The following is a 13,295-nucleotide window of genomic DNA, read 5'->3' as shown; positions in this document are numbered from 1 at the left end:
GTTTACTCATGATTTGTGGTATGCCCATACTACAGAATATACCAGCATAACTGTGTTGTCATAGCTATGCTGACATAACACCATAGTATAGATGCAGCCTACACCCACTGAAAGGTTTTCCGTTGGCACAGAAACACCATCTCCCTGAGCAATGGTAGCTACATCTATGGAAACATTCTTCCATCAGTGTAGGTATGCCTACACCTGAGGTGTGCTTTTTCACACTCCTGACCAAGAGCTATGTCAACCTAACTTTTAAGTTTAGACCCAGCCTTATGCTGGTGTGAGAGGAGAATCAGGTCCTCTCTGTGCATGATCTCCACTGAATGGGTGAGATTATAACAAATGACTGGTGTTAAGGAAAAACATTGAATGCTGGTAACAGAGGAACATGCATATGCACCACTGCTGTCTAGTAGGCTAGAATAAGATCTACTCAAATGTTTAATTAGCAGTTATCTCACCTGCTAGTCAGCAGTTTACAAAGAGAGCCCAAGCCCAGTGAGCTAAATCAAAGGCACATCACCAGGGTATATCAGATAAAAGAGGCAGCTGTTTCCAGTAGGTCAAGCAGCAGTAGCATGTAGTTTTAGCACAGAAGGTAACAAATTTGATGTCATTTAAGCACACTGGAGCTGATGACAATAGATATTTATGGGGTTAAAGGCAGGATAACCGTGTGGCAGCTAGGCATTTCATTATATAGTGGTAAGTCTTCAGCTCCTCTGGCGGAGGGGGGTTAGAAGGAAGGAGAATTAACCTGGAGCCCTCTTTCCCCTGGATGTGTGTGTCTTTTTAAGCAAACTAGGCTCCAGCCCTAGGACAATGCTCTTGACAAGGCAAAGGAACACTACGCCCTTCCTCTCCGATGCCTGCTAGGCACACAGTTACCCGCAGACAGACACAGGGCGCTGCCCCCCTGCAAAGCTCTCCGCCCCTCGGACACTGCTCCCCCGGGGCACGTCCCCGGCACGCCTACCCAGAGACACCCCCAGGGCGCAACCGCTCCCGCGGCGATTCGCCCCACTCAGCTGGAGGGGGAGGGGTCTGAGCGGGCCCGATCCCAGTGAGCTTAATCCCGGGCGCGTCAACGGGACAGACCAGTCACCAGCAGTGGGGCGCGAGGCCCGCGAAGTGCCGCGTGCCACCGCCGGCAGATACCAGGAGGGGGCGGGGCGAGCGCGCGCACAGAGTGGCAGTTGCCCCGCGCCCGAGGTGGTTTGCGTTACGCTAGCAGTGCTCGCCCCCCGCCCCCAGCCCAGCGCGAGACCAGTAACCGCCGCTCTGTGCGCTCGGAGGAGGTCGGGCTCGACGCTGCGTTCGTGACTGGACCTGAGCTGCGAGGGGCGGGGGAAGTAGCGCCAGGGAGCCCCGGCGCGCCGACGCTCCGGAACCGCCGCCAGCCGCGCGGGGAGGGGGCCAGGGACGGATTCCCGTCTCTGGAGCCGCCTGAGACCAGCCGACCCCCGCGCGCGGCGCGCATCGCTGCCGCCGCCGCCATGGCTCACTCCCCGGTGCAGCCGGGCCTGCGGGAGATGCCGGTGAGGATCTAGCCCCGCCCGGGCGGGGGGTGGCGGCATGAACGGTGGTGCCTGGGGGGTGCGGGTCCACGTCCCTGCGGGGGAGCTGCGCAGCCTGGGGGCCGGCACGGAAACGCACCCGGAGACCTCAGGGATGGGGGCGAGAGGCCGCCTGCGGGGATCCGCCGCTTGGGCCCAAACCCCGCTCCCTCCCCTATGTGCTGCTGCTGCTGGGGTTGGTTTTTGGCTGGGCGCGGTGGTGGTGGTGGTGGTGGGGGTGGGGAGATCGGGTGCGAGCAGCGGCTGCAGGGCGTTTGGGGGGCGAGTCGCCAGGGTGGTCGTGGCGTTGTCGGGAAACGCAGCTTCGCTCTGGCACTGCCCCGTTAGTTCCCGGAGCGGAGAGGAGCCGGGGCGCCGGCGGGGGCTGATCATTTGGAAACAAGCTGCGCTTGGCAGAATAAAGCCCGAGGTGCCGGGACCGTGCGGCTCGCTCCCTTTCTCGCCGGAATGGAGGGGGAGGGCGCGGGGTTCAGTGGCGCTGCGTTCCAGCCCGGAGCCCGCATCTTCCCGGCGCTTCTCAGCCGCCTTCCGCGGCCTGCTGCTCGGCTGAGTTTGGAAACACAAACCCTCCCTGCAATGAAGAGCGTCGCCCTTCCGGGCGTGCTGTCTCGCCCATCTCTGTAGGAGGGTCTGTGGCAGGCGGGGGCTGCTGGAGGGCTGATGTTTGGCCAGGGTGTTCGGGATTTTTGTTCTTTCCTGTCAGTTGCTTAGTTAGAGCTGGTATGTTGTGGAATTTGCTGCTGGGTTTACATTTATATTGTGACTTGTTTCTGAATAATTGTCAAGGGCTCCTGATCCCTGGGATAGGCACCCCTGTCTACTTTATCTTTATTAGACCAAATAAAATAACCAGCCACTTGCAGAGAAATCTTAAAACTGTCAGTATTTGTCTATTGCTATACTAGTCCCCGTGTATCTTATTAAACCTTGCATGCTACTTCATGAGATGCCACTTTGAGCCCCTTTTCCTCCATTTTTGTTCTGTAACTTTCTCAAATTACCTTTTGGAGTTAAAATTTTTTATATTTGGTTTTGGCTTAAAAGTGAATTTATTTCTGGTTAGTTTTCCATTGATCAAATACACTAATTCATGTTTTTCTGGGCTAGCATAGCTTGGAGGTTTTAATTGAAAACTTAATTCGTATATCTTTAGAGGAAGATGTACTTACAAAAGTGTAGAGGGAAGATGGATGGGAAAGAGTTAAGAAATAATTAAGCATGGCATGTACTACACATGCACAGTGTTTTTGTTTTGTTTTTTTTCTTTTAGATTGTGTGCACTCAGTCCAGTTATCCTTGTGCCCCGGAGGGCTCCTGACTTTCATGTATTCTGCCAAGTCATCCATCTCCTGCCGATACCCTTGAAATCACCCTTTATTTTTCAGAAGAATATTCTTAGGTGTTCAGTATGTCTGGGGATTGTTTAAAACAAGGAAATAAAATTTTAAATACTATTTAACTGTTATGGATGAATCTGAATTCAGAAAAGACATATTTCATTGCGTTTCTTGCAGGAATTGTAATTTAAACACACTGAACACTTTAAGCTGTGTAGGTGCTCAAATACTATGGTGGCCATATGAATACCTTGTCCCTAATCTTGCAAACACTTAACGTGCATATATATGTTTGCTTTAATTGAAAGCCAAGGGTAAAATTATGCTGCTGCTTTGCAGAATCAGGTCCCTATAGGGAAAAGCTATACTATATGAAATATAATACAGAATATATACAAAGAGGCTATATGGCTTCATGGAACTTTAATTGCTTCTGATGGTACATTTTTAAAGCCTCATTTGTTACATTATTGCAATAGTGAATGCTATAGTTAAAGGTCACTTGCAAGTGATTTTAAAAAAGAATTGTGTGTGGCCTTTTGCTTTTCTATGCTATATAGACTTATATAAAGAGGGCCTGCTTTTCTGCTTTTTAAAATTTTAAATTGATACTTTCTAAGGTGAAAATAAGTAACTCAGTGTGATGGGATCTCCCAACCTGGGACTGTGGGACTGCTGTGTCCCCTTAATTTACTACTCTGTGTTCTCTCTCACAATGCCTTACTGGTGACAAGAAGCAAACCCCTCCAGGTGCTAAAATCACTCAGAATAAGCACATGTAGAGCCCCATACACAGCTAGATTACATGAATGCTCCCAGAGCCACTCACAAATCAAATAGAGCAAAGCACTATCCAAATCCTCCCAGCCTTGTACCTCAGGAATATACCGTCTTGTACTACTCAAGACCCCTTCTTGAGCAATGCAAGCTTATTAATTGGTTCACCACTTCATCAATAGAAGGTGGATATACACCAGCCTTTGTAACCTGAGCAAATTTACCAATCACTTCAGTCAAACTCACTGGTAAGCATAAACATTAAAATAAGTTTATTGATTACAAATATAGGTTTTAAGTAATAGGCAAAAAGACATAGCTGTTACCAAAAAAAAAAAAAGCACGCAGGCTAAATCCTTAACCTTATTAGACTAAGGAATATCTGGACTAAGCAGTTTTTCTCACCCCACTGGATACTGCAGGTTGGATGTGGTCTTTTATACGCAGGCTTTCCCTGTTAGCCTGGGAACCAGTCTTCTCAGCTGCAGCATTCTCGTTGCCTTCAGCGTAGGTGGGAGAAGAGACAGACAAACCATTTGGCCTCTGTCCTATATTTTACTTTACTAGTGAAAGCTTTACACAGCTTTTTACTTTACTAGTGAAAGCCTTACACAGTAATACACTTAACCTCTATTTATTAACAAAAAGAAAAGGAGTACTTGTGGCAACTTAGAGACTAACAAATTTATTTGAGCATAAGCTTTCGTGAGTTACAGCTCACTTAATTGGATGCCAAAACAGAATACACATGCTAAGCATACAATGCTCACCACTCCCAATAAGGCAGATGAACTTTTCCGAATGGCCTGTCAGGATCAGATCATCTGGGGACTCCAGTTTCTGCATGGTGTGATTGGCAGGGTGTTGAGGCCTGGCAGCTCTGATCTTGGGGCTGTGTCCTAGAGTTGGTTCCAGAGAATTTCATTTTGGACCCCAGTTTATATAGTGAAACTTGAGTCCTGCTTACCTGTACCATCACGAGTCATTTTACTAAAGTATTACAAAATAATTCTTTGACGAATACTAACATATGGTGAAACAATTCTTTACCCAATCATACCCCACCACCCTAGTTGATTTACACCTACCAAAATTGTTTATGTAACAGACAGAAACAGTCAAAGAACCAGACAGACATACAGATAAACAATAGAGAGGTAGGGACCATAAAGGTAAAATGATAAAGAAGTAGAGATTTCACATCCACAACTGTTGATAAGTGATTGACAGCATTCTCTCTGGCAAGCAAAGTTTTCTTTAAACATCTTAAGATCTGTTTTTTTTTAATCTGGGGATGGTTGGTACTATTACCATAGGATCTCTTTCTTAACAGCCTGATATTCCTTTATTTTAATGTAGTTTAGATGGAATGTGAGGATGTGACTCATTCAAATTAAGGCTCACCCCCAAATTTAATCAGCAGTGTGCTTCTTTGTGGGCCCTCCCCCTTCTTTACACATGACCTTTATCTTTCTACTTCAGGAAAGCTTTTCACTCACTTAAAGCCTGTGGAATTCAGCAAGGCTGGTCAGTGGAAAGTCTCTCGTGGCCTACAAATTAAATTTCCTCAGTGTTTTATCCCTGGAACTGTAGTCTAGATCAGTGGTTCTTAACCAGGGGTACGTGTACCCTTGCTGGTACTCAGAGGTCTTTCAGACGGTACATCGACTCATCTAGATATTTGCCTAGCTTTACAACAGGCTATGTTAAAAGCAGTAATAATGTCAGTACAGACTAAAATTTCATACAGAAAATGACTTGCTTATGCTGGTGTATATACTATCCACTGAAATGTAAGTACAATATTTATATTCCAATTGATTTATTTTATAATTATATGGTAAAAGTGAGAAAGTAAGCAATTTTTCAGTAATATTATGCTGTGACGCTGTTTGTATTTTTATGTCTGATTTTTGTAAGCAAGTAGTTTTTAAGTGAGTTGAAACTTGGGGGTACGCAAGACAAATCAAACTCCTACAATAGTCTGGAAAGGTTGAGAGCCGCTAGGCTAGATCTAACTCAAGCCTTCAGATGAGTGGAAGCTAGCAATTTCAGTTTAATTTCTACAATAAAATACTATTAATTAGGGCTATCAATTAATTGCAGTTAACTCATGTGATTAACTCAAAAAAGTCGTGATTAGTTGCAGTTTTAATCGTATTGTTAAATAATAGAATGCCAATTGACTAAGTGGACTTGTAGGCACTAAAGCTTTTTGCATTGTTTTGTTTTTGAGTGCGGTTATGTGACAAAAAAAATCTACATTTTTAAATTGCACTTTCACGATAAAGAGGTTGCACTACAGTACTTGTATGAGAACTGAAAAATACTGTCTTTATCATTTTTACTGTGCAAATATTTGTAGTAAAAAATAATATAAAGTGAGCAGTGTACACTTTGTAGTTGAAATCAATATATTTGAAAATGTAGGAGAACATCCAAAAATATTTAAACAAATGGTATTCTATTATTGTATAACTGTGCAATTAATCGTGGTTAATCTTTTTAATTGTGCAATTAATCGCGATTAATATTACTGTAAGGGAGTCTAAACAAGGATAATGCAGGTGGAATTTTTTGGTTTTCCTTCCCCCATCCCTTCTCACACGCACCTCAAAAGGTATCAGATTAAGTGATGTTTTTGTTAGTATTCAGTTTCTTTCTCTTTTCAGAATTTACAGATTGTCTCAGGGAGTTGGGCTTTCTCTTACTGATTGATTATTTATGTGCAAGATATCTGTACATAGCATTACAGAAGCAGACAATATCAGACTGCACTTAAAAGTAAACATATTACTGTGGGCCGAGCTGCACCGGCCAGATGGGCCTCAGCCTCTTAAACAGTTAACCGTTTAAATGACATTGCTGTCATGCATCTAAAATATTCTGGTCTCTGCTTTGTAGCATACTGATGGTGTCAGAGAGGATGATAAGAGACTAGAGGAGAAGCCATACATAAGAGGGTAGGGGAGAGGAAGTGTCCTGGTCATAAGCCACTGACTCAAATCCCAAAGAACGCTCCAGAGATGGTGTATAGGTGTTATATTGTTTTGTCTAGATTTGTATATATCTTGTGTTATTTAAAGTGTAATTGTGTATAAAACAAACATATACCAAAAAAACCACAACCATCAAACAAAACCTTGCTAACCCTTTGTGTTATATACTTAAATTATCATGTGTCCTTGAAAAGGTAAATGATAAACCAGATTTGAGCTCTGGAAAAGGGTGTGCTTAAGCTAATGGAAAAGGAGGACTTGTGACAGCTTAGAGACTAACAAACTTATTTGAGCATAAGCTTTCGTGAGCTACAGCTCACTTCGTCGGAGCTGTAGCTCATGAAAGCTCATGCTCAAATAAGTTTGTTAGTCTCTAAGGTGTCACAAGTCCTCCTTTTCTTTTTGTGGATACAGACGAACATGGCTGCTACTCTGAAACCTGTCCTTAAGCTAATGGGGAGCCTCTGATAGCCAGCACTAGTGATAGAGACTAGGTAGTTGGACCACAGGGACTCAGCTATCAGAAGGGGTGCTAGATGGAGGATCTGTAGCCTGAGGTTGTGTCTGTAGACCCAAAATCAGAGGCAGGCAGACCTTCCTATGAGATAAGGATGCGCAAAAGATTGACTTTTGCTGGGATCCTCATCCAGTGTACTCATAAGTACTCTTGGTATCTGGATGGTGAATTTCCAAGATGTTATGACCAAGAAACAACATAATCTTTGGGGATAGATGCTACCTGTAATCACCTTCGTTTTTGAAGAGTAGAAAAACAAAGGAAAAAAGCTAGTGACTCAGCTGTATGTAGCGTCTATGCATGTCCTACAAGTGAATTACAACAATCTGGCTTGTAGCAGGACTGCTCCTATTTTTCTGAGGTGGCACTCTGGAGTCAAATTTTCTGGTCGTATGTGTAAGGTTAAGGCCTATGTGAGACTGCCTGTGTGAAGTGGAAGGGTCTTTGCAGCCTCAAAAATGGATGAAATAATAAGAAAATGGACAAGTCCACCAGGTAAGATGACGCCAGTAAAATAAGTAAATTTTAAACATTGGTTTATTTCAGGGTTAGATAAATTTTGAAGTTTGAATTCAGATAATATTTTTCATGGGGAACATAGCTCTAAAATCAGATGTAATTGCATTTGTGATTGGTGAATATTGTTTATACATGAAAAAAGGAAAATTAGACAGAGAAAACATGTCTCAGATGGGGGTAATGTAGTTGAAAGTTTAATCTTCTTTACTTCAAGTGGAAATTCACAAAGTGGTGGAGAGGCTAGGAGAGGAAGCAGTGAAGATATCTATAGGGAAATCTCTGGAGAAATTAATGTAAAGGATTAGAAACATTTCAGAATGAATTTTTTTTTTTTTCTCTTAGCTGCATAGAATTGGAATGGAATAGGTTCCCAGAGAGGATTGAATATATGAAATTAAATTCAGAAACCACAAAGGGGGAGAATAATGTAGTGTCACGGTTCTTTTTGTAGTATAGTTATTCAGCATGGATCCTTACTTTTCTCTAGTCAATAGTTTTAAAAGAAAAAATGAATTTAGTAGGTTATATATTAGGGATGTAGAAGCATAGTCTTACCTGTTAACTGCCTTAACCATTAACCCCAACGTCAGCCGAAGTGGGCCGAGCTGCGCTGGCCAGATGGGCCCCAGCCTCTTAAACAGTTAACCATTTAAATGACATATTTTTAATGGTATTTACATCCTTATTATATATAAAATCAACAAAAGAAGGTCTTAAGAACGTGAGATTATGGAAAGTGATTGTTTTCACTGTAAGATACATATTTTGTTTATCAAAGGTATTCAACTCAACTACAGAATAAATTAGTCTCTTCCTCTTAGTGAACAAAAATAGATATGAGAGACATTATAATAAAAAATGGTCCAGATCACTGCTGGTATAACACTTTGGTGTTTTTGCAGCCCAGATGTTTAACATGAGCTTGCTGTAGGTGATTATATTAAAAATGAGGCTGTTATAGCAGGAAAACCATGTGGATGCTAGGAGGCAAATGACCCAATTTCTTTGTTAAAAGTGACAGGTAGGACACAGGATGTGAAGATACAGGAAGCGTAGTTTCATCCCTTCACATTTTGGGAGAGAAGTATTTTCTGACAACTACGGCGAGTTTTTTTTCCTTCCACAGTAATGCTACAATGAGGGTGCAACACCTCTGAAACAGTGGCTTTTCTTACTATTCAGCCTTCCAGTGAACTGGAATGTATAGAAAGAGTGACTAAATTCTGAAATGTAGATTAGTATAGGTCAATACACAGCATTAGTAAATAATCTCTTTAAAAATAAAATGGAAGCAGATTATTACAGCAGCATTTTAAAATTCTTGAGGGCACCTATGTACTTTTCTTTCTTTTGCTGTCATGCATCTAAAATATTCTGGTATCTGCTTTGTAGCATACTGGTGGTGTCAGGTTTTTTTTAATCACACACTTGATGACTGAACAGGTTTTTCACTTCCAGTAGTTTAATTAAAAAAAAAATGCCACAATATAATAGAGGGTGGAGAGAGAATGCATGATGAGATGCTATAAAAGTTATATCAGCTTGAATCTGAGATGACTGTATTACTCACAAGTGGTGTGTAGATGGGTCATTCAATAAGGCTTTTATACTATGCCACTGTATTTTGTATATGTCACATGTAAAATAGCTTTTCTGTAACAAATGTTTTAGAATTTTAAAACATTTTAATGGGACTGTTTTGTATCTTTTGTCTGAAAAACCCAGGTGGTTTATGGTTTGATGCTGAAACTGTGTAGTTCCGTTAACTTCAGTTGGATTTGTTGGTGCTTAACATTTCTGAAAAACAGACTATTCTCTATCAGTTCAGCTTACTTTTACTTTCAGTTATAGCTTTCTGTATTTAAACAGTTGTGCCTTTAAGACATGGCTTTGTAGGAACTTCCAGGGCTGGAAGTAGGGTCCCACTGAGTATCTGGGAACCTCCCCGCAGGGTGATGCTAAATGTTGCCTATTCTGGGCCTCAGACCTTTGTAACTTCCTTGGAGGAAGAAAGGAGCGGAACTTACACACTAGGGGGAAGAAAACTTTTGTGACAAGTTTAAAGCTGTTTAAAAACTTGGGCTAGGTCCATAAAAGGATATACATGCCTAAGTCCAACTTCTAGGTGCCATTGACATCCTTTAAAACCCTCTGCTCAGGTGCTGCCTAACTCTAGGCACCTAGGTTTCTGCTGTTAAAGTTCTCTAGGTGTCTAAAAATCTGCCAGAGAGTATATCCTAGCTTCCTCACTCTAGCCATTCTCATGCCTAATCCCCAATGGGATCCTCAAATTAGGCATAGCCTGTGGTACCTGGTCTGGTAGGCATTCTCAGCGCATGTTTAAAAGGAGGATGAGAAATTGATGCTGGTACCCCACTTATAACTTTTAGCCCAGTGACTGGAGCAATCACCTGGGATGTAGTAGATCTGAGTTCAATTCCCTACTCTGCCTGATAAGGAGAAGGGATTTCAGTTTGGGTCTCCCCATTCCCAGGGAGTGCCCTATCCACTGAGCTTTGAGGTATTCTGTGGTAGGTCTCTTAATCTCTCCTGTTGAAATTGTTCCATTGTGTGTGTGTGTGTGTGTGTGTAACTAAATATTCACTGGGCCAGAGACTGAGTGATTACATTCCAGTCATTAGGGCCCTCATCTGGGAGGTGGGAGACCCAAGTTCCAACGAATATTTAATTATTTATACACAGTAGAACAGCTTCATCAGGAGAGAGTGAGACCTGCCCCAGAATACACGATAGCCCATTAGGGCACTCTCCAAGCAATGGGGAGACCCATGTTCAGATCCCTTCCTCCCATCAGGCAGAGGTGGGATTTGAACCTGGGTGTGTCTCATCCTCAGTGAGTTCTCTAACCACTGGGCTAAAAGTTATAAGGGGAGGTGGTGCCTCCTTATCTTCCTGTGTTTTGTATAAGAAAGGGCTTAGGTGCCTAACTTCAGGAGACAAGGTTTACAGTCTCAGTCCCTTTGAGGGGTGGGTCTTAGGCCACACCTTTTTCCTGGGCATTTCCTACTGGCTAATTTAGGTGTCTCTTTATTCAGCATGCTGGCTTTTATGGATCCCATTGTTAGGCACCTAGCTCTCCCTGTGCAATATTCTAAGAAACGTGGGCTCTTAATTTACGGCTGTGGAATCCACTGGCTGGCAACGTGCCTAAGTGCTCCTACTGGCACGTTCCGGGGTGCAATCCAGACTAGTGAGGGGTTGTGTCACTGCCTGCCCTGCAATCTTGGGTGCCTCAGAATGCTTTGCTGCTGTAGCTCCCTACCAAGGCTGCTCACAAACAGCCTAAGAGCATGCAGGTCACATCCTGAGTGTCTCTGTGTAGTTGCAGCCCTGGTCCAGAAACTCTGACCCCAGAATCCTGTCAGCAATACTCCAGTCATACTCTGGCCTCCACCAGTCTGGGTTACTGCTTGCGGGATGACCCCAACACACTCCCAGTCCTGAATTTCCTCCAAAATATGTGTTCTGCACTGTCCAGCCCTTTCTTGGACAGTTTAGACATGAAAGGTCCTTTGCCCCTGTGAAGGGTCAATATTCAAGAGTTTGCTACTTTAACTGGAGTTCTCAAACAATTCAGTTTAAATGCTACACTGGGTTAGTTTAGATTAAAAATAAAACAAGTTTATTCAATTAAAATCTCTTTACAGTTAAATACAAGTTAGGGATGTAAAATATTAAACAATTAACCGATAAGTATTAATCTTACTGTTAACCCTCCCTCATTCATCCACCTTCTTCCGGCTGATGATCAGCTGATAGAAGTCCTTGCTGGGGGCCAGGGCCTGTGCATGGGTCTCAAACAGGTTCTCCTGGCAACCAGGAAGGGACGGGCATCACGAGAGGTCACTGGGAGCCCAGCCCCCTGTTAAAGGGGCTGGGTTGATATTAACGCTCTAGCCCAGCGGGGTCTTTGCCCCAGCAGTGGGGAGGGTTCTGTATACCCCTTTGTTGGTAAAAACAGTCCCTCCAGCCCTGCTGACCTGAGGGGAAATACTTACATGGACCCATGGGTGATTACGCTGGTGGAAGGATACTGCTTGCTAGACCAAGAAATGCCTGGCAGTACAGGGAAGCAGGAAGAACAAACCACAGGTCCAGGGGCTTCGTGAGGGGTGGCTAGCCAGGCAGGGGGAGTGCGTTTAGGCAGAGGGAAGGGCAGGGACCGTGGGCCTCATGGGGGGAGGGCGTTAAGTAGTTCCTGGCCTACCCCTGTACCACTGGAAGGGGTTTGGCTGCAGAGGTGGAAGGTGCGCTGGTCCGTGCTGTGGCTTCAGCTGATAATTGAAAGGAAGGGAAGCTGCTGCTGGAGTGGCACAGAGCGGCTGCGGAGGCTGCATCATGTGCCTGGGGCCCCTCTCCCTATTCGAGGGTACTGAGAATGCGAGGGGGGTGCTGGGCCCCCTTAACTGCCCAAGGTCTCCTGGCTAGGCCTGTTGTTACCCCTATATAAGCTCAGCTGCCCTTTCCCATCTGTCCGGGGCAGGGGAGAGGTGCCATTCTACGCATTGTAAGGCCTGATTCGGTTAACTGGTTAACCAATGTAATTTTACTAGTTTAAACGAGTACTCCTTAAAATGATATTTACATCCTAAGTATAAGGTATTGAAGTCAGAAATGGTTACAAGGGAAATAAAGATAAAATGTTTTTTAGTAGCTAAACTTAACAAGCTTGACTTGGTTCAAGATAAAATTCTTATCACAGGTTCCCAGCAACATTGGTAACAAATTCTCAGGTCAAGATCTCCCTCCTAAGTCAAAAGGCTGGTTCCTTTGTCATCTTAGGAAAGAGAAAGAGATAGCTTGAGGTGTTTTTGCCCCTCACTTTTATAGTCTGTCACCCTTTGAAATGCATTTTCCTGAGGGTTACCCCTATATAAAGTTCATTCCAGCTGTAAGGACAGAGACAGAGTCTCGTCATGAAAGAGGTTCCATGCTGTTGTTTGCTAAAATGCAGATTGATCTATTCCTGCCCCCCTTCTTTAACAAAGACTGGTCACTTGACAGGTGATTGCTAGTCAACTTTGATGACACCTGGCTAGAAGTGCCGGCTTGTCCTTTGTCTTTGAGAAATAGGTTTTACCCCTTCCCCAAACTTGTCTGGTAAACACATTTTAGTCATCATCTCATCGTATGTTCATAACTCTTAATGTGCGTTTTGTACATACATTATACAAGAATATTAATAATCACTGTGTTGTTTTCAAATAGTACCTCACAAAGCATATATTTTATACAAAGATTATTTCAATAGGGTGTAGAGTAGTGGTGGGCAGCCTGCGGGCTGCACACAGCCCATCAGGGTAATCTGCTGGCGGTCTGCCAGACAGTTTGTTTACTTTTGCACGGCTGCCGGCAGCTCTCAGTGCCCACAGTTCGCCCTTCCTGGCCAATGGAAGCTGTGGGAAGTGGCGGCCAGCATGTCCCTGTGGCCTGCGCCGCTTTCCGCAGCTCCCATTGGCCAGGAACGGTGAACCGGGGCCAGTGGGAGCTGCCAGTGGCCGTGCAAATGTAAAAAAACTGGCAGCCTGCCAGTGGATTACCCTGA

The 13,295-nt window shown here is 43.9% G+C and overlaps 1 protein-coding gene across 1 annotated transcript in view; it reads left to right on the top strand.

Moving 5' to 3' along the window:
- Positions 1-1,203: 1,203 nt before the first annotated feature.
- Positions 1,204-13,295, top strand: part of STK24 (serine/threonine kinase 24) — a 128,847-nt gene continuing 116,755 nt past the window's right edge. The window contains exon 1 of the mRNA XM_084636923.1: positions 1,204-1,541. Within this exon, the coding sequence (XP_084493049.1) occupies positions 1,500-1,541 (42 nt within the window). The 5' untranslated portion in view covers positions 1,204-1,499. The remainder of the gene's footprint in view (positions 1,542-13,295) is intronic.

The sequence above is a fragment of the Lepidochelys olivacea genome (assembly GCF_965140295.1).
Source record: "Lepidochelys olivacea isolate rLepOli2 genome assembly, chromosome: 1".
NCBI lineage: Eukaryota > Metazoa > Chordata > Testudines > Cheloniidae > Lepidochelys > Lepidochelys olivacea.
Note: the sequence above shows the minus strand (reverse complement) of the source record. Positions and strands in the feature narration are given on the sequence as shown.